The sequence below is a fragment of the Pezoporus occidentalis genome, unplaced genomic scaffold (assembly GCF_034315485.1).
Source record: "Pezoporus occidentalis ecotype Australia unplaced genomic scaffold, CSIRO_AGI_Poc_V1 ctg15, whole genome shotgun sequence".
Lineage (NCBI taxonomy): Eukaryota > Metazoa > Chordata > Aves > Psittaciformes > Psittacidae > Pezoporus > Pezoporus occidentalis.
This window is the reverse complement of record NW_026913316.1, coordinates 2,099,028-2,120,126: the sequence shown is the minus strand read 5'-3', so window position 1 is coordinate 2,120,126 and position 21,099 is coordinate 2,099,028. Positions and strand designations below refer to the sequence as shown.

At 39.9% G+C, this 21,099-nt stretch overlaps 1 protein-coding gene across 6 annotated transcripts in view; it reads right to left on the bottom strand.

Moving 5' to 3' along the window:
• The window catches only part of CTNND2 (catenin delta 2), a 655,439-nt gene that overhangs the window by 62,911 nt on the left and 571,429 nt on the right, over positions 1–21,099 (bottom strand). For all 6 annotated transcript variants that reach the window (XM_062610812.1, XM_062610810.1, XM_062610813.1 and 3 more), the window contains one exon: positions 10,266–10,416. In XM_062610812.1, the coding sequence (XP_062466796.1) occupies positions 10,266–10,416 (151 nt within the window). The remainder of the gene's footprint in view (positions 1–10,265; positions 10,417–21,099) is intronic.

Below are 21,099 nucleotides of genomic sequence, written 5' to 3'. Positions count from 1 at the left end.
TATCTCAGATGATGAGAATTTGTTACCCTTTTAATATTTCATAACTGCGTATTATAAAACTACTGCTATTCAATCACAGCAGTTATAAGCATGAAACAGCAGATTTGGATTTTTAAAAAATTGCTTGCTAAATAGGGGTGCAAGCTGATTTATCAGCTAGTGTCCAAAAGGACCCCAGAAAGCTAACATATAGCGACAGTGCTTCCAGCCAGTCCTGGACAGTGCCTTCTTGGAGATACTACATGCACATAAAGATGCAACATTCATGAGGAAATGCAAGAATTCATTTGTACAGGCTGCAGCAAAAGACCATGATTCTGCTTTCTGTAATCAAAAGGATATTTGAAGTTTTAATAATGTTATCTTAAACAAGGGCCTGTAATATTAAGACAAATAATAAATGATGGAAACAACTAGTGTGGATGACTTAGTTCTTACAAGCAAGCAAATCCTACATCAAAGTACTTCATGAAGAACAACTATTCTGTAAGAAACCAGAGTCACCTAAAGATGCCATGCAGAAGTCAGCAAGTATGAGACTGAGTTCCCCTTTCGTAACTGTTAAGACCAAACTAACACTAGCATCACCTGCATTTTGGCACAGAATGTATATAACCCAACAAAGAAATGCAATCACCTTCTGTGTATACTGGGGCAACTGCTAGCAACCAGCAATGTTGCATAAGCACCTAACAGCCAGGAATGGAAAGACAAACTGATTCAATTTAACTGCAGTGAGATTTAGTTAGAACACCAGTTGTAAGAATCCAGACAACCATACTGTTTCCTAATCTTGCATTCTTTGAACACCGACAATGGTATCTTTTACCTTTGTCATATTTTTATCCTGAGAAAAGGAGACATTTTACTGTGCAAATATTTATTTAATGGATGGTGACAAATATCTGTGTTGCATATCCACAGGTACTTTACTTCTGTGTTAGCTAGATCATAGAATACAGAATACCAGGTTGGAAGGAACCTCAGATCCAATCTTTCTTGGAAAAGCATGACTTAGACTAAATGGCACAGCACCCTGTCCAGCCAAACCTTACAAGTGTTGAGGAATCCACCACTTCCCTAGGGAGATTATTCCGATACCTGATTGTTCTCATTGTGAAAAATTTTCCTCTTGAGTTCAATCGGGATCTCCTCATGAGTAACTTGTGCCTATCACCCCTCCTCTTTTCCATGTGACTCCTTGTAAAAACAGAGTCTCCATCTTCTTTGTAGCCACCCTTCAGGTACTAGAAGATGGTTGTAAGGTCTCCTGTAGGTCTTCTCTTCTCAAGGGTCAACAAACCCACAGCAGCATAGTCCTCCTGTGCAGGGGCATAGCGATCTTTTACATCTCTAAAACCTGAATTTTCTATGTCACCTTTGTAAAGGGTGTTTAGCTTTTGTCCCTAATATTCTCTTTTTTTTTTTCTTTTTTAAGCAGCCAGCACTCTGAAACATGCACAAGATGAATCTGGGGACACTGAAACAGAAGTCTGCCTGAAAAGCCATATGTGGGTAAAGGGCCATTTTGTAGTAACACTTTCCCCTGTGATCACTTGGGAACTAAGACTGCCTGAGATTTTGCAAGAACAACTGCACCGATTTAGAGAGTGCAAGGATGCACATGCACAGAGAAAATTACTATTAAGATGACTAGAAGCAACCTATAGATAGCATAAATTTAATCCCACACATTCTTCCATTTCTCTGCTCCACGTTCAACATCCTTTGCAACTACAGTGCCCCAGGCCCATTCTCAGGGTCTTCACACGCAAGAAGAAAAGGATGTTGCTTTTCTCTATCAAGTGCCAACTCACCTGCCATGTCCTGCTCTCGTGTCATGAACAGGAGTTTTAGTTTCTTCAAAGAACAGTGCTTTTAGTAAGAAATTCCATATATGTAATGACTATAATTTGAAAATCACTTAAGTTGATAAAGATTTCAGGAGATACGGTTACTTTACATCTTACATAGGAGAAAACGAGCTCAGTTCTATAAACTGAAGCCTATAACAGAACAGGCTGGAAACATCTGTTTTGATACACTTATTTGTTAATATAAGGCTGTCACAAAATTTGGATTGTCAAAACCATTTTGAAGATTTGGGATAATTCCTCAAGGATTTAAAAGTACTTTTAAAATTACTTTGTAGTTTTGAGACATTTGAATTTCTACCTTTGTATGTTTTATGGAATATATGACTGAATTATATGCACTTTTTAGTTCAGAACTCCAAATCTTCAAAAGATAAGTAGCACTTCTCAGCATGAACATACAGAGGAACAGAGATGAAAATTAATATTGAATTGTTTGAAATGTCAATCTTACGAGTGAGAGAAGTGGATACAGTTACAGTGTAATTGCTTTCTATCTTGTGCAGAACAGAACCAACCTTTTTATCTTAAATTGTTTATCTCAAATTAAAAGTACTGTGCAGGTTGGGGCACTTTGTATGTATGAAATGTGCACCAATGAAGTGAGAAGGCACATCTGTTGCCTGCTTGTTGTCTTTTGGAGGTGTTGGTTTTGGCACTCACACTGAACCTAGGCTTTCCTGGGCCACCTCCACAAGATTTTGCAACTTTTTTGACTTGCACTCAGAATTGAAGTAATACTGACTGTGAATACAAACTTATAAACCCGATAATAAAGACTTTAAGGTTTATAAACTTTAAACCATTATATGGTATAATTTAAAATTACCACTATCATCTACATAAGCTGTCATGGTTCAATACTGAAGACGATTCTCTTGAAACTGGCATTTAAAACAGAAATACAGGCATTTTCCAGGCGTTTACCCACAGGTTATTCTACTATGAGGAACAGCTGATCTAGGGTTGGGTTGTGGTTAGTATTTGTGAGGAACCTTGATCATATTTTATGGAATGAAATGCTGTGTGATGCTTTGCCTTGGCATTATAGATCTGTGAAAGTAGTGTTATTCACTGTCTTTGAGCTGAGCCTGTATACAGTTATTTCAGCTGTTTTGAGTGACTGAAAAACTGCTGTACTTTTTCACTAATTGCCCTTGCAAAATCTACTGAGCTAATTAAATGGGAGCAGGGCAGTACTTGCTCTGCATTATCAGAACAAATTCTCATGGGACACTACTTGCTTACCTTTAGTCACCCAGAATTTAGCCATAGAGTCTCTGGCTACTTCTCTAGGTTCTCACACACTGTAAGATCCAAGCCTTTAGGTGACAGAGGTAAGTGAGATGAACACTTGTCTTCTCCCTACTGTCCACAGCAGAAGCCCACCTTCTTAGCTGAAAGACTATTTCTTTAGACTGTTAACAGTAGAGAAAAATCCTTCCAAATCCAGGCAGTCATACTTAGGCAATAGGGACGCTCAGATGTAAGACTCAATCTAATCTTGAAAATACTTGATCTTGACTTTGATATTAAAAAAGAGAATGCAGTTTTACCAACCCTGTTTCCCCCTTAAATCTCTTTGTTTGAGAATGTTATTTAATAAGAAATGACTGAGGAAGAAAACTATTCCTAACCTCCATAACTAACAGGTCTGCTTGACATCTGTATGTTTTGAGATAATCTTGAGCAAAAGGCTGAAGTGGCATAAGTGGCTGAAGGCACATGAAAAGTCAAAATCTCCTTGACACAGGCTTTTACACTGTAATGAAAAGAATATTTAACATTTAACCTTCTATCAGTTTAAATTCTCAGCTAACTTATGTATACAGCACTAGAAACCAGGAAGTCTGGATTTTGCCATATAGGTGTTACAAACCACTGGAGTTTAATTATGCATTTACCACCTTAACTAACATCTTTTTCTTCATGGCATAGGGTGAGGCATCCCTGCCCATGGCAGGGGGGTTGGAACTAGATGATCTTAAGGTCCTTTCCAACCCTAACTATTCTATGATTCTATGATACAGAGTAAGCAGCAGCAACTATTAATGCATGACCCTATCTTCCATTCCCTAAATAAACTTCTTGATGACAGCCTCTTTTTATTCACGTATCTGCTCACTGCAATACAGGTTTAGCACAGCTCAACTATTAAACACAACAAATGAAACACAATAAAAAATGACACAGATTAAACATACATTCTGTCTTCACCTTCTTATGAACAAATGTCTATGATTTCTGATTAATGCTTTCTGGCACCTTGTGCATTGTAAATTTATGTCAATTCTACATTTCAGTGACTAAGATACTTTATAAGTCAATTAAAAATTCAATCAAAAAATTCAGCTCTCTTTTTCAGATCCTTGCAGATATACGTGAGAAATTCAGAAGTGCTCACACTTAAAAAGGAGAGAAAACTGCATGTAGACATCCTTAAGTGGGACGAAAGCCGCATACTTGATTTAATCATCTCTCAACCCACCCCCGTATTCTCTATCAACGTACATTACTAGGACTTAGAATTTCTTACAGCTGCTGCTCTTGCAACTACAAAACTGAACAATGTCTTCACTTGGATTCATTACTAATACTGAAACAAAGTTACGGTCTTAAAACGTGGCCATGTTCTAAGATAAGAGAACCACACATAGTTATTTCTGCACCAGAAGAGTCACGTTCTGCTGTGAGACTGCCAATACTTGTTTCTGACGTCTTTTCAGCCTAGCAGCTGAAAGAAAATCTTTCTAAATGTGAATCAATATCACACTTGGAAATAACATACATGACCCTGATTTGAGCAGAAGGCTGGGCAAGATGACCTCCTGAGACTCCTTCCAACCTGAATTATCCTGCGAGTATAACAGTTCATTAGAGTTGTGAACTCTTTAGATATATTTCAGTCAAACTTTCTCAAGTTTAGCAATAAAGCTCAGAAACAAGCACCAATTGTTTCAGGCACCCAAATAGATCCACACTGCTCATGAGCTGGCAAGGCATACACTCAGTGGCAATTTACACATTCCCTACAATTTTTTCATCACTCAGCAATGATGAGACAGTAATACAGGGGGAGATCCATTATATCTCGTTAGATAAAATATATCATTTTCTGGGAGTCTCTTTCAGTCACCTATATGGCAGTCTAATACAGGTACCTTACACTGGATTATGAACTTTCACACACCTAGCAAGATTAAGGAGGTTCCAAAACACATTAACAATCTAACTGATACGTTATCCTTGAATTCTCTGTATATTATCAACAGATCAGTACCGAATTGAAAATAATTCAGTACTGACACCTTGTAGACAGCAACTCAGGAACAATTATTAACAAATGACCCTTACTACAGGCCCTGTTTCAGGACTTGATTCAAAATCTTGTGAAGGCAGCAGAAACTGTACCACTGATACCACTCATCTGAATCATGCTTGTACAGCAATAGCCCCCCAAAAGTTGCCTTATATATTGGTACACTTCAATTTACCCCATGAAATTCCCTAGCATCTAGAGCCCTGAACAGAAACATGTTCTCCACACATTTTAAGGGAAGAGATGCATAAGGATGTATCTTCCAACACAGGACAAGAAGTCAACAAAAGCCATTATGTGGAATTGTCCTCCTTTTATTTTCAAGGATGAGTGATCACAATACTTCCAGTCTCTAAAATCATCTTACATTTAACTACAAAAATACAGGCCAAAAGGCCAAGAGAAAGAATGGTGCTCTCGAATTACTAGCACAATATTCTCTCAATCAACATTGACCCAGAATAGTAACAGAAACCACTGTGAGGATAAGAGAAAACTGATAGAAAGACCTGAATCTCAAAACTGTGCACTGAAATTTTACACATTGTACCTCCAGCTCTGCACTCATTCCAAAGGCCATACCCTGTGGACCTATCACTAAACAGTATGAAATGCAATACTAATACAAGCTCCAAATTGTACTTCAAGAGGGCAAATCCTATATTGTACATATTCTGCTGTACATGAATAGTGACAAACTTCTCACTTGAAATATCAGCTTAACCGTTCTGAAAGATCACCTTCTGCACCTTAAAATGCCACAATAATTGCCACTGAAAATCAACGGTAAATGCTGTGCATATACAAGAACAATGCAAATGCAAAGTCTGGGGACAGATTCATCCTTTGAAAATTTCACTAACAGAGATAGTCTGTACCTGCTTGTGTAGGTAAAATAACAAGTCAGATAGTTTTCAATCAATGGCAGATTTCATATCCTTTTTGGTTAAAGAGGTCATGAAACTGCTGCCTGTGTTTCAGATTAAAGAAATATGAAACTGGCTTGTTCCCCACAACTGAATGGGGAAGCTTGGTTCAGAAAGCCTTCTCACATGTAGAGTAGGGAATGGGAATAGCAAGAAGGGAGGCTGCTGCACTGGTGCTAGGCTGGAAGACTCTAGGGAGGAAAAGAGAGAAACACAGGTCTACAGTGCATGTTCAGATGATCCACAGAAAGTTTCCTAGAAGCCCAGAGGACTGTGTGGAAAGTGTATGAATCAGAAAGCAACTGAGGGTTGCTGGAGCACACTGCAAGGAAACAATTCACCCTGCAGAGATGCTGCTTATTGGAGATAAATTTATTTTTAAGCTTTTCTGCTCTGCCCAGCTGCCCAAGTTTCCTCTAAAGAAAAAGAAACCCTTAGCAATTTTTGGACCCTATTCCAACAAAATGTGTCTTTAGAGAATAAAGTCTGTAGGTGCACTCAGTATGGAAGATGGTGGAACAGATCTGGCACGAGGTGCTGGCCTGACTGACATCCTGAAAGGGCACTGCCAGAAGCAGCAGGTCTGCAGATTAAAAATGACATTCCTGGGGAGGGAGTAAAATGCCATACCCTCAGATTAAGGCTCCTGTATTGTGATGTGGGACACAGAAGGGTGGTTTTCTTATGCTACGTCTCCCTCCTCCCCCCTTTCTTTTTTTTTGAGAGAGATAAGAAGGAAGGCATATGGGCTTGACCTGACTGCACAGAAGTCATCAACAAAGCTCTTGGAGGACCTGTGGGACAAAAGTGATTTTCTTCTATCTAAATAAACAATCAAAAGCAAAAAAACCCTGATTTTCTGGCCAACTCAGAGGCATCTAGTGAGGCTGGGGGGGGGAGAAGATAATGGCCCTGTGGAGAAGCTTAGCAGAGACAGAACCTGATTCGAGGAAGGAGAAGCCTTCCAAAACACTTACAGAGCATGTGAAGAGAAGCAGGAAGACGCTGGGATACCAAAAGGACACAGGAATGCAGCAGCCTAGACTGCTGAAACCAAACAACAAAATGGGCAATATTAGTACTGGGTCTTTTCAAGACCCACAGCACCATTTCCCCCAGCTGTGACACTGCCAGGAGAGAGAAAAGGCCAATGAACTTTCCCATGGGGTGCACTCTTTCGAAGAAACATAGAGTGGGTACTATTTCAAGCATACAAGGGTCCTGAAAGGCAGGTATAAATCAGTGTCACCTGACTGTGACCAGGAATGCATCTGGGCAGTACACCCAATGAGGGAAACCCAGGTGCTGGATTATCTAGTGCCAGTACTAAACAGGCCAGTTTTACCATGTCTTTGTCTCAGTACAGTTCAATTTTGGGAAGGAGAAAGATGAATATGCCTGCTGTCTTGGCCTAGAGACACATGGTACAATTCAAAAGTAATGGAGAAGGAGAAAAAAGAAATAAATCTGTGTGAAAAACAAAACAGATTGGTCAATTCAATGAACTCTAGAAAGAAACTTCGGGCCATTTAGAAAAAGGGTTTTCTGTTTGTTTTGTAGTTCACTTACAGGCAACTCTGGATTTTAGCAAGCTTTATGATATATATGCCAGATGCCTCAACTCTGATTTATGAGCTGCTCAGCAGCAGCAGAAAGAAATACTTCATTCTCTGGCACATTTCACTACGAATTTGTCAGACAGAATGGAAGCATAGCACAACTGAAATGAAAGGTTTATAGCTGCATTAAAAAAACCCAATCAATTCAATTTAACTTATGGAATTCTATTATATATACAGTTGGAAAATTCACCTTTCAAGAAGGTTACTTTAAGAGGGAAATTCTAGTTTGTGAATTAGAGTTTGTCAACACAAGAATTTGATACACAAACAAAAACTGCAAAGAGGATGCAGAAAGACACTTGAGACTAACCTGAAGAGGACTTGAGTCCTCCTTTCCATAACAACAGCTTATTACTAACATCACAGCATATGTGAAACTGTAATATTCACAAAAATGGACCACCTACAACATGAGGTGAATTTCTCCACCACTCTAGGTGTTTAGCATTCTGAAAACCAGCTATACAATATGCCCTATTTGCCAAAAAATATTCAGGAACAAGAACAATAATGATTGTCATGACTATTCCTTTGAAGTTCAGTGATGAAAGCCAAAGAAAAGAACATACAATGATCACAGCTGAAATGGTTCAGGAATTATAGTCATAACTTCTCTGTCATATTGGCACATTTGGACTTTTTTTAAATTACAGCAAATTTGTCTTGCAGTTATGACGTACGATTCCCCAGAATCACACCACAAACCTGAGCAGCACTGTACAGCCATTACAAGTTTGTTACATAAATACATTTATCAGGTAATTATTTTCAATAGACTTTTCACACCTTTTAAAAATTCATCTTTGTTTCTATCACATATTCTTCAAGAATTAGTAACATATTAGAAATTTAAGGTCGTCCAAGTTTATTAACCATAATTTACCCAGTATTTTGAATGGCACATTATATTACAACAGCTTGATGTCACAAGATACCTTACTTTCCTACAGGAAATCTGCAAATTTGGGAAGGAAATAAAACTTTCAAAAAAACATAATAATCAGAGCACAGAAAAGGCTACCATAGTCTAATGCATGGCCTTACAAACCATGCTTATACTCTCTAAATTCAACTGCAAAGATTTTTTTGTGATGTCAATAAGTGGGGATAAGAGATTACATAAGGTAACTCAGTATGAATGCGGTTTGTGAACCCTGTAGAGGAAGTCCCACAAATAATGGAATGAGATGTTAAATAATAGAGATTATGACATGCTGTAGACTGAGGGTGGAGGTGGAATCATGAGAGAAAAAGAAAAGGTCTCTTACTAATCTTGATCAGATTTCCTAATATACTTGCTTCAGAGTAATTTCTACTTAAAAATTCCCAGAAAACAAAGAGAAACCCCCCCTCTAAGAACACACGTGCAGCAACCTGCTTCCTGAAAGCTGAACACAATACATAGAACAAATCTAATTTCATGCCAAACTTATCAACTAGAACACAAGCAGAAGCTGAACAAGCAGGCTGGTCTTGCACGTAAAGCATCAGTCTTGAGTTCAATCCCTGGACAACCACAGCAGGTTTCCACTATTCAGCAGCCTCTATCTCTATTTGCTTTACAACGTTTTGCCGGTGAAGTTTGCACAATATACGAGGATTGCTTTAACAACTTGCAGAGCACTGATGTATGAAGCACTAACCCCGAGATAGCAATGGATACAAATAATAAAACATTATGATCAAAGTACCTATTTGTGGAATTCTGTAATTAAAAGCACAAGGAGACATATGCTGTAATGGTACAAATTAAGAAGTTACAAAACATGAATAAAAAAATACGCTCTTAACATACAAAAGAAGTAGAAATCATTTTGTCATGACTGGTGAAAGAGTTCAAAATGAAGGAAGTGATTGCTTTTCAAAGACAGAACATGAAAATAAAAGTTCAAAGGTTAACAGTGATTGGATGAATGTCAACTAAAAACACCACCAAAAACCTAAGCACCCCAACAAACGCCAAGATGTGTGCTTACCATACCATCAGAATTCAGGGGCAACAATGATTTCTGTAAATGACCGTCCTCTCCCTTTTAATTGCATATGGGTTTGTGAATCAAACATCTCACAGTTTTCCTGCTAGAACTAGTAATATGCCCTGTAAAATCCTGGAACCATTTCAAAATCTTTATGATCTGTCACTTCATGACCCCCAAATTACTTGCAATAGATAATCTGAGGATAAGGAGTGGCTGTTCTGCTTAGAACTTTGATCTGGAGGATGCAAGTGCTATTGCCAGCCTAGGAATGAAGTGCTAAAGCAGAACAAAGCCACTGCTTTTCTTCTGGAGATTACAGCATGACAGATCATGAAACACGGCATGTTGCTTAATTAATTTAACAATTCCTTGCAATATAGCACTAAGCTGTCGCATAAAACCCGAATGTGACACATTAGAGAAAGAATTAAAGAAATCATGCTAGAAATGTGAGAATAATTGTTTTCATTGAGCTCATTTTGCTGTAAACTGGAATAAATCCCACCAAACCCACAGAATATATAAATTGTTTGGAAAGAACATACCTATTAACTCCTTATTTCTGACATCTAAGGCCATGTTTCGTAAAGCTGTAGCAACTGCGCATACCACCCGGTCATTGTCTATTCGGAGCAGCTCCACCAGGATTGGCAATCCTTTTTCTTTGCGGACAGCAGCACGGATATACACTGACCACTGAAAAGACACATAGGAGAGTGTGAATAAGAGGAATCCGCTACAGAAAGCAGTTTGTAACAGATATAAAGTAATGGGTCACGGAAGCCTGCGAACCCCAACACAAAAGAGGGGATATAATTGCATTTATGATGCTAGGCAACCACCTGATTTGGAAATACGCACTTATTTTTTATGGTGGCAGAGAAATTAAATGATGAATTGACTGTACTCCTAGCACACCTGGTAACATTTTTACAGCGCAAGTCTGCTGTGATCTTGCTCTGCATCATCATTTCCTATGCAACAGCTTGTTCATTCATAAACCAACAACATTTGTATTACAAAATAGGTATTTCGAAACTGACTCAAGAGGTCTGAGTATTTGTTACTACCATAAGAACTGTTCTAAAACCATGAAAATGTTGTTACAATTTCTCTTGTGATTGTCAGCTTGCTCAAACGCTAAATAAGGACAACCACGTATCTGGTCTGGACACCTGTTGTGATCTCAACCAGAAGACTACTGTACACTGGGCAGTTAGAGATTCATGTAAGAGCTGACCTAAGGCAGACACAGGCTTGTGCTGTGCCATGCTGCATGTACCACGCAATTGCAGGACAAACCCAGTGGCTGATGGGACTGGAGAACCCTGTAGGCATCTCCCATTTGGCAGCTGATCATGACATTACTGGCATGCCCTTGTCTGCATGTCAGTGAAGTATCATGTTCTCATGTGAGCATCCTTCTTGCTTGACAGTAAGAATGATGAACAGAGTTGTTTACTTCTAAGAGAATGCTCTAAGAGCTCTAAAGACTATCATGCCAGTGAACCTCTCCACGGAGGAGGTGTGTGCAGTGTGCCGTGACTAGGAGGTCCATCCAGTGCTGCACAACCTGGGGTCCCAGCACTTGAAGGGATGAAAGATTAACTATACTACCTCTTTTTCATTCCACTGTGAGCTCTTGAAATTGGAAAAAGTCTAAACAAGACCAAAACTGTGACCTTGTGATCCTAAAACCTATGGCTGTTGCCAAAGTTGAGGTATTTGGACACCTGCAGGATGTGCATGCCTTCTCAGCACAGCCCACTTCAAAACAGGCCATCTACTAGGCATATATTCCTTCCCACATTCCAAACTCTTCTCTGGAATTTTTGGAAAGTTCACATTCGTGCTCCTTGTACAAACAGCTGAAAAGAATCTACTGAAGCAGAGGTTCTCCCTTCTTTCAGTGCTACGCAACGCTATCATACCAGGTGAAGACAAAGTTCTTTGAAATGTTTCAAATATAGAATAGACCTGAGAATTTTTGTATCATAACAACCCTTCTCTTTTGACAAACCTTCCTTAAAGAACCGTTAGATCACACCTTAGAGAAGTTACATCACAATAGCGTTCATCCATAAACAGAAACAGAAAAAACTAATGCCATGAAATAAAGCATTGAAGAAAGGTAAATGTACTCATTGCCAGCAGACCCTACTTAGCCTCTGCATATGGCCTCTACTTACCATGAAGTGCTCATTTCAAACGCTAGCATCTGTTTATACTATAGACGGGTACTCTGAATAGCAGAAGCCAGAATGTATTTTATGGTAAGAGTTTTATGATAAGAGGAGAGAGACAAGAGCTGTGATGTTGCAATACCTGGAGTGCAAATTTATTCCAGGTGACGTCATTCAGGGGAAATTGGGAAAAAGGAAAAGAAACCAGAATTTTAAAAATATTATTTTATTATTTCTCCTCTGTAGTAGATATGCATAACAAAAGCCAACTGCCTGGCTCTGCCGTAGATGAAAGTGGTAACAGTTACAATAAGCCTTCAAGTTAGGTAAATGGGACATGAGGTTCTCGAAATCACTGATCACAGTAATGTACTATGTCTACAATGTAAATACGCCATCATTTTCTGCAGCAAAGCAAATAGCTCTTAGGTCAAAGAAGTGGTAGCAGGATTCTTGATTGACCTTATTCTATGCTCTCTCTTCCAGTCTTCTCTAGAGCCAGTGTGTAAGATGATCATCAGATAAAAAACTAAACCACATCTTAAGCATCAGTGAGTTTAAGAGGAAGTATCTGCTGAAAAATTTCTTTTTATACCTTGATCGTAATGGGATAGTAAACATAAAGGATGCTATGAAAACACCTAAGTAATATTTCTAAGCTTCCTGCTGTTATAGACATATGTTTACCTGCCAGTTAAACACACGCTCGCCTGCAGCTGGAAGTACCCAAAGCAATAGCACTCTTTGCACTGAAAACCTCCCATTGCTGTATTCTCTACACCTCACCCAGGGGAGGCCTCTGCTGTGTCTGCTGTGATTACAAGGTGACTGCTGGAGTGAGTTCATGGTTAGCACTGAGACTATATTGTAAAAGGAGTGAGCCTGTCTGGTTGAGGTGAAAGTTGAAGCTAGCAGACAGTATACTGAAAGATGCTGTTGTTCACTGCAAAAGTACCTCACAGATGAAGTGCCTCCAATACAGATCAAATAGGTAATCAACCGGGATGGTTTTGGGTTTTTGCTTTTATTTTTTTTTTTAATTATTTGTGTCTACTCAATATCTGAAAGAATTTAAAATTATCTTACAGTTTATTCATTATACGATAAAAACCTTCATATTAAAGCCTAGCAAATGGTTTTGCTTTGATATTTTTTAGGCAGCTATCATGGGAAAACACAAGTACTTGTTTTATGAAACCCAGGTTTACAACAGAATTCTTGGGTTGCAGTATTTTCATCATCTATTCCAAACCAAAAGTTTAAAAGAAACAAATGAAGAAATTTTTTTAAACCCTAAGGAGAGTAGAAGACGTTCTAGGAGAAACACTGAAGTAACTCATTATGAAAAAAAAGAATATAAACCTTCTTACTGAATAAATGAAATGCAGCCTTCAGCATTTGTAATGAACCAATTAATTTGATCACAATAGGAAAAAATACGCTCCAAAGTTTTCATAGGGGAAGAATACAGATATAATGTTTTACAGATGCACATATGCACACACATACATAAAACAATGGAAGAAACAGAGAAAAGCATGTACAAAACCTCTCCTGTCCCCTGTGTATTCCTCTCCCCCCAAAGTCTCTTTTTCCAAAGGATGTCAGCCACTCTGGGAAGAGTTCAGACTGCTCAATGCGTGATTTGCTATCATTTCATCTGGGTTTTCAAGTCATGCACCTTAGGCAGAAAGACAGAAATGTCTATTAATTCTTTCAACAGTCTCTGGAGAACTTTCCATGTGGAAACTGGTAAGAACTGTCTGTGTCTCTTTCCTTAAGCTGCCAATTAGGACAAGTCTCTGCAAGCAATTATGTATGCTGTGTTGTGCAGATTTCAGGAACACTCAAATTGAGATGCCTCAAAATGGGTATTATATTCTCACAGAGAATGGAAAAACTGATTCACTCTTGCGTATCCTGATGATCATTTTGTTTGCCTAAAGCCATCGTGAAACTCGCCTGCATTTCCACATTGCAGGTCAATTGCTAATATGAGCTCAGTGATGTATAAAAGAGATGAAAGATCAAAAAAAAAAGAGACAAAGGGTTTGTTGCCTATCAGTAGGTAAATGAGGCACTCTGACAATATACTTAATCATCCTGTTACTCCACAAATCAGTGGCAGTGTCAGCGATCAAATAGCTGTTCACTTTGTAAAGAGAAAGGGCTCCTATGGGAATAGCAAACACTTTAGAGGGAACAAGGAGCCAAAAATTAAAATAAAACCATTATTGTTGCATCAGATTGTGCCTAAATTATCAGAGACAAGCACAGAAGCCACAATCTGTGCATGAATGCACTTTACAGGTAATTGAATTTGGGGGGCATAACTACTGTATATCACTTTGAAGGCACATAGTGCATCTGTATGTCCACTTTCATTAGTAGTTTTCTTTTTATCTTTCTCATAATAATTGAGTAGAAAAATATAGTAAACCAGAAAATTATTTTTTAGTTTGTCACAGTTATTATTATAAAGTACCATTTCCAGAGCTGAATGCTTCTGGGGATTAAGATTACATTAGGCTGACACTCAACAAAAGAGTGATGAATCTAAATAAAATGTAATTTTTTTTTTTTTTTAGAAGATAAAGAAAAGCATTTAGGTACTTAACTCCTTTTAGTGTTTCTTCTGGCTTTCTTTATTCTCTATAAAGCCCCACCACGGGAGACCAAACTTAAAATTGAAGAAACGTTCAGCACAAAACGGAAAAGAAAAAAAAACACCAAAATAAACTGACCTCTCCCTCCAAGCCAAAGAATACCAGCAACTGTATACACTTGATATTTTTAATGGATTCACCTTCCTGCCATTGATATCAGTGTTATTGGGGCACCTTCAGAATATTTCCTGATCACGCACCTCAGTTTTGACTTGAATTTGCATTGCATTAATACAGTTAGAATAGTGAGGGTTGGAAAGGACCTTAAGATAATCTAGTTCCAATCCCCCTGCCATATGACTCAAAGAGTATTGGAATATCGAATACTAAAGGGAATTCCTGAGACATAAACTACAAAGTGAAAGACAAATCAGGGCAGCAAGTATAACAAAACAAACTACATTACCAACAGAACCAGGAAGATTAGAGAGACTCAGAATTTGCTAGGAGAGGCTTAGAAAGGGGCTGTCTGCTAACAGGAGTGGAACTATAGACCATGGAAGACAACTGCATGTTGAATAATAAAGATCACTGAATAATCAAAGATCAATATTCCTCTTTGCCTGATCATACTCAATGTAGTAATACATGCATAAGGAAAAAAATAAAATATTTTACATTCTGCTTACAAAATCACAGCTCTGCTTTACTCAAATAACTCTACTGGGGTCCCTGAGAAGTCACAAGTCACCTGACAGAAAGCAAGGGTCTGAAATCCTGATTATTTTTTTGCAGTTTCTGAAGAGAGTCCCAGGGACTTTCTGCTCCCTGATGGCAGTGTTTTGTTCTCAGAAATGATCCCATCCTGTAAGCCATGAGTATGTTCTCTACATCTTTGTGTTGGGACACAAGAAAAGTATCAACTGGTTTCTGCCCTCCTGCTTCATGACCTCAGTCAAGCTTAAAGAGAAAGGTGAAAATGTGGTGGGTAAAGACATACAGTGAGAAAACTAAAATGGTGTTAACAAAAGATATCTTAAATGTTTTAGGAATGTAAAAGTCATACGTAACTGTCCTTGCACCTCTTCATTCTTGGTTCTGCAGTACAAGTATGTACAGTGTATTCAGAATGATCTGAGAGCCATTACAATGAGTTTTACAAACACTGTACCTAGTATCATTACGAAAGAAAGGCTTTAAGACAAAAGTGACACATCTCATGGGAAGCAAACTGACTGAGTATAGTAAGGGATTTGAGCATCAATTCACCATGAGCTACTGTACTCCCAATTCTACAAACCGATGTCCAAGCTGATTCCATGATGTCTGTTATACAGCTGTCTGCAGCAGCAGGTCTTGCTTCTTGAATACTTCCTGTCCCTTGAATCTTGTCTCTCTTTCCATGGAGCCAATACATTTCTCTCTATTAACTGATGCTGCCACATCTACAGGGGGAATCCACCCAGGTAATAGTGCCTGACGGCCAAAAGCACTGGTTATTCAAGAAGACTGCCTTTATTATGTGGTGTGTTATAAGAGGGTCTTCTCCATCCTATAACATAAGGATTCATAAAGATAATACTTTTGGAGAAAATGAATATAAGCTTTTTCACTGTAATCCAAAAAACTTTCTCTTGGGACAGCCCAATGAAACTCCGAAGGGTTAGTATGTAAATAACTAGAATCAGGAAAGTCTGACAAGGAACCCACAGTATGTCTTTGCCTGGTAAGAGGAAGATTGATAACCTAGATGTCTGCTGCTTTAGACAATAATTACACATTATCTGCAAGTGTCTGGATGGTGAGGAGCTTGAAACTCTTTTCATGCTACTCTTTGAAGCAGACACAGTGACCTTGTGACGGAATCAGTCCATTTAATGCTTTCAGTTTCCTTATCTAATAATCTACTTATTGGAGCTCTTGCTCTGACGAGTCAGATTTATCTATGATAGAATTAAGAAAATAAATCTAGTTGCTAGCCTAAGGAACAAAGACCAAGAATGAATCTAGCTATCTCAAGAGATCAAGCAAATGACCCATAAAGGCCATTCATATGGGTATTGCACCTGCTGGGCATCAAAGTCAGGGACATTCAGTTGTCTAAACAAAGAGCCTTATCATTTCCTGCTGAGTATGATCAAACATGGAAGTGAAAGGAAAGGAGCTAGAAAGAACTAGGCAAGAAATGCTACAAGCTCTTGCAATTGCAGCTCATTCAATTGCAGACTTAATTAGAATACCACTTGCTCCTGATGTTAAGGAGCCCAAAGAGAAGCAAGAAGAGAGGTCAGCAGAACTGTTACCTTGGACTTCTGGAGTCTAGTTTCTGAAATCGAAAATGATTTTATAAAGACACTAGCAGCAAAAAGAGGGCTGAGGAGAATCTTGATCCTTTACTGCACATGGAGGAAATCAGACTGAAAAAGGATGGGGGAAAGGTTGAGGTACCTAATGTCTTCTTTGCCTTTAATAGTAATACTAGTTGTTCTCTGGGTACCCAGCCACCCAACCTGAAAGAGAGAGACGGAGAGCAAAATAAAGCCCCATAATCCAAGGGAAATGGTCAGAGACCTCCTACACTACTCAGACACACACAAGTCTACAGGGCAGGATAGGAACCACCCAAAGGTACTGAGGGAGCTGGTGGAAGTGCTCACCAAGCCACTTTCAACCATTTATCAGTAGTCCTGGCTAACTAGGGAGGTCCCAGTTGATTGGAGGTGAGCAAATGTGACACCCACCTACAAGAAGGGCAGGAAGGAAGATCTGGGGAACTACAGGCTTGTCAGCCTGACCTCAGTGCCAGGGAAGGTTATGGAACAGATAATATTGAATGCTATGGCACATGAAAAACAACAAGGTGCTTGGTGACAGCCAGCATGGCTTCACTAAGGGGAAATCCTGCCTGACCAATTTGGTGGCCTTCTAAGATGGGGCTACAGAACTGATGGGCAGGGGTAGAGCAGTTGATGTCATCTACCTGGACTTGTGCAAAGCATTCGACACTGTCCCACACAACATCCTTGTCTCTAGATTGGAGAGACATCAGTTTGATGGATGGAACACTCGGTGGATAAAGAACTGGCTGGATGGTCGCACACAAAGAGTTGTGGTCAATGGCTCAGTGTCCAGCTGGAGACCAGTAACGAGTGGTGTCCCTCAGGGATCGGTGTTGGGACCGGTCTTGTTCAACATCTTTGTCGCTGACAGGGACAGTGGGATTGAGTGCACCCTCAGCAAGTTTGCCGATGGTGCCAAACTGTGTGGTTCGGTTGATATGCTGGAGGGAAGGAATGCCATCCACACACGCTTGTGAGGTGGGCTGATGCCAACCTCATGAAGTTTAACCATGCCAAGTGCAAGGTCCTACACCTGGGTCAGAGCAATCCCAGGCACAGCTACAGGTTGGGCTGAGAAGAGATTCAGAGCAGCCCTGCGGAGAAGGACTTGGGGGTGTTGGTTGATGAGAAAATGAAGATGAGCTGGCAGTGTGCGCTTGCAGCCACGGAAGCCAACCGCATCCTGGGCTGCATCAAAAGGAGTGTGACCAGCAGGTCGAAGGAGGTGATCCTGCCCCTCTACTCTGCTCTTGTGAGACCTCACCTGGAGTATTGTGTGCAGTTCTGGTGTCCTCAACATAAAAAGGACATGGAACTGTTGGAACAAGAGGAACAAGTTCGGAGAAGAGGAGGGCCACAGGGATGATCAGGGGACTGGAGCACCTCCCGTATGAAGACAGGCTGAGAAAGTTGGGGCTGTTCAGCCTGGAGAAGAGAAGGCTGCGTGGAGACCTCATAGCAGCCTTCCAGTATCTGAAGGGGCCTATGTGGACGCTGGGGAGGGACTCTTCATTAGGGACTGTAGTGACAGGACAAGGGGTAATGGCTTAAAACTTAAACAGGGGAAGTTTAGATTGGATATAAGGAGGAAATTCTTTCCTGTAAGGGTGGTGAGGCACTGGAATGGGTTGCCCAAGGAAGTTGTGAATGCTCCATCCCTGGCCGTGTTCAAGGCCAGGTTGGACAGAACCTTGGGTGACATGGTTTAGTGTGAGGTGTCCCTGCCCATGGCAGGGGAGTTGGAACTAGATGATCTTAAGGTCCTTTCCAACCCTAACTATTCTATGATTTCATGATTCTATGATTCTATCATATGGTATGCACAGGACAATCCCATGCAATGCTAAAGGCTTGGGAAGAGTGGCTGGAAAGCTGCTTAGTGGAAAAGGACCTGTGGGTGTTGGTTAACAGTTGTCCAAGTGTGAGCTAGCAGCACGCCCAGGCAGTCAAGAAGGCCAACAGCATCCTAGTTTGTATCACAAATAGTGTGGCCAGCAGGACCAGGGAAAGGACTGCCCCCCTGCACCTCAAATACTGTGCTCACTTCTGGGTCCCTCACTACAAGAAAGACATTGAGGTGCTGGAGCTCATCCAAAGAAGAGCAATGATGCTGGTCAAATGTCTAGACAACAAGTCCTACAAGGAGTGGCTGAGGGAACTCGGGTTTTTTAGCCTGGAGAAAAGGCGGCTCTGGGGAGACCTTATCACTCTCTACAGCTACCTGAAAGGAGGTTGTAGTGAGGTGGGTGCTGGTCTCTTCTCTCAGGTAAGAAACAATAGGACAAGAGGAAATATCCAAAGATTGCAAATGGGGAGGTTTAAACTGGATATGAGCAAGCTGGGCCTGTTTAGCCTGGAGAAGAGATGGCTGAGAAGGTATCTTATCAATGCATATTCATGTCTTGAGGGCAGGTTATCAAAAGGATGGGGCCAGACTCTTTCCAGTGGTGCCCAGTGACAGGATAAGGGGCAGCCGGCAAGAAAATGAAACACAGGAAGTTAAAACTGAGTATGAGGAAGAACTTCCCTACTTTGAGGGTGACAAAGCACTGGTGACAAAGCCCAGAGGTTGTGGAGTCTCCTCTAAAGATGTTCACAACTCGCCTGGATGCGACCCTATGCAGCCTGCTCTAGTTGAACCTACTTGAGCAGGGCGTTGGACTAGAGGTCCCTTCCAAACCAAACCGTTCTGTGATTCCATGATCCAGTCATTAAAGCAAATAAGGGAAGTTTGTAAAGCCTGACAAGTAAGTAACTGTGACAGAAGACTGGGCACACAGAAGGGATTAACCAAGGCCCAGAGCAGCTGTGCTACCTGTTCTAGTGTAAGCCATAGTGTTACCAACAGAAACATAGTAGATCTTATGTTCTGGTTTTAAAAGATATGGATTACCTGTATAAGTTATGACAGTATTTCAAAACAAAACAGGATCATGAGTGAAGAAATTATTTGTAAGGGTTTGACAAAATTAAGGAAACCCTACCTGTGGTGACAACACTGTTTTTAACTGTATATAATAGAAATGATAATATTGTAGGACCAGAGGCAATGGGAACAAACTGAAACACAGCACGTTTGCAGGACATCACAAAATGCTTTTTCACCTTGAAGGTGACTGAGCTCTAACAGAGGTTGCAGAGAGGTTGTGGAGTGTCCGTTCTCAGAGATATTAAAAAAAACATCTCTGACATGGTCCTGGGCAACTTGAGGTGACCCTCTTGAGCTGGGGGTTGGACCAGATGACCTCCATGGTTCACTTCCAACCTCAGCCCTTCTGTGATTCTATGAGTTAACGGCTATTACTGCAGGAATGTCTCTGGCAAATGAACTGACATCAGCCTAAATTCAGCTGTGAGATAACACACAGACACAGACATAGACTATAGACAGACATAGTAATACACAGATATCCCATATCTCTTTTCTCTTGGAGAGGGAAATCTTGTTCAGAAGGGATATAACCTTGGATTCTTGACATTGTTAACTCTAAGATATTCTGCATATAACTTTTTACATGCTCAATAGATTTAAAGTATTAATAGCCTATTGACCAAGGTGAAAACTGAAAAGAACTTGCCACTTTTACTTCTACCACCTAAGGAAAAATACTGATTCCAGACTACATATAAAAAGATCTATGGAGGTTTCCTGGTACAGGATGAGTTGTAATTTTATACCTCATAATTTTTTTTAATCCAAGGCATTAAATAATGATATGAGGTTGCAGAAAGGACTTCAGGTTTGAATTGTTATAGTAAGAGAAATTTCTTCGTAAGCAGTCAAGTGTCTTCAGAATACAGCTGAGTGAGTCAGCAAACCTATTTTTATTTGCTCACTTTCCCTTCATAATGGCATTGGCTAAGCACTGTCTGTGTTACTAGTGTTATCTCTTGGTCACCGAAGAGAATTAGATAACTTTATACCAGAGGATCGAAAAGGATGAAAGAGCTAGGAAAGAATCACTCAAGCAGGTCATTTTTTCCCATAAGAGACTACCTTTAGAAGTGTGTGGGCATGCCTGGTGCACAGTCTGCCTCATATATTCTGGGATTCTTCTGACATCAAAATAACGCTAATTGCAAAAAACCCCTAAAATTGCTATTAATAGCAACATGATTTATTTTCATGCAGTTTGCTCTTTTTCTTTCAGTCCATCATAAAGTTATTCTTGAAAGATTTCAGGTAGAAAAGAAAAACCCACACTTAATTTTTGCATTCTTTTTGCAACTACAATTTCTTGGGGGAGCTAA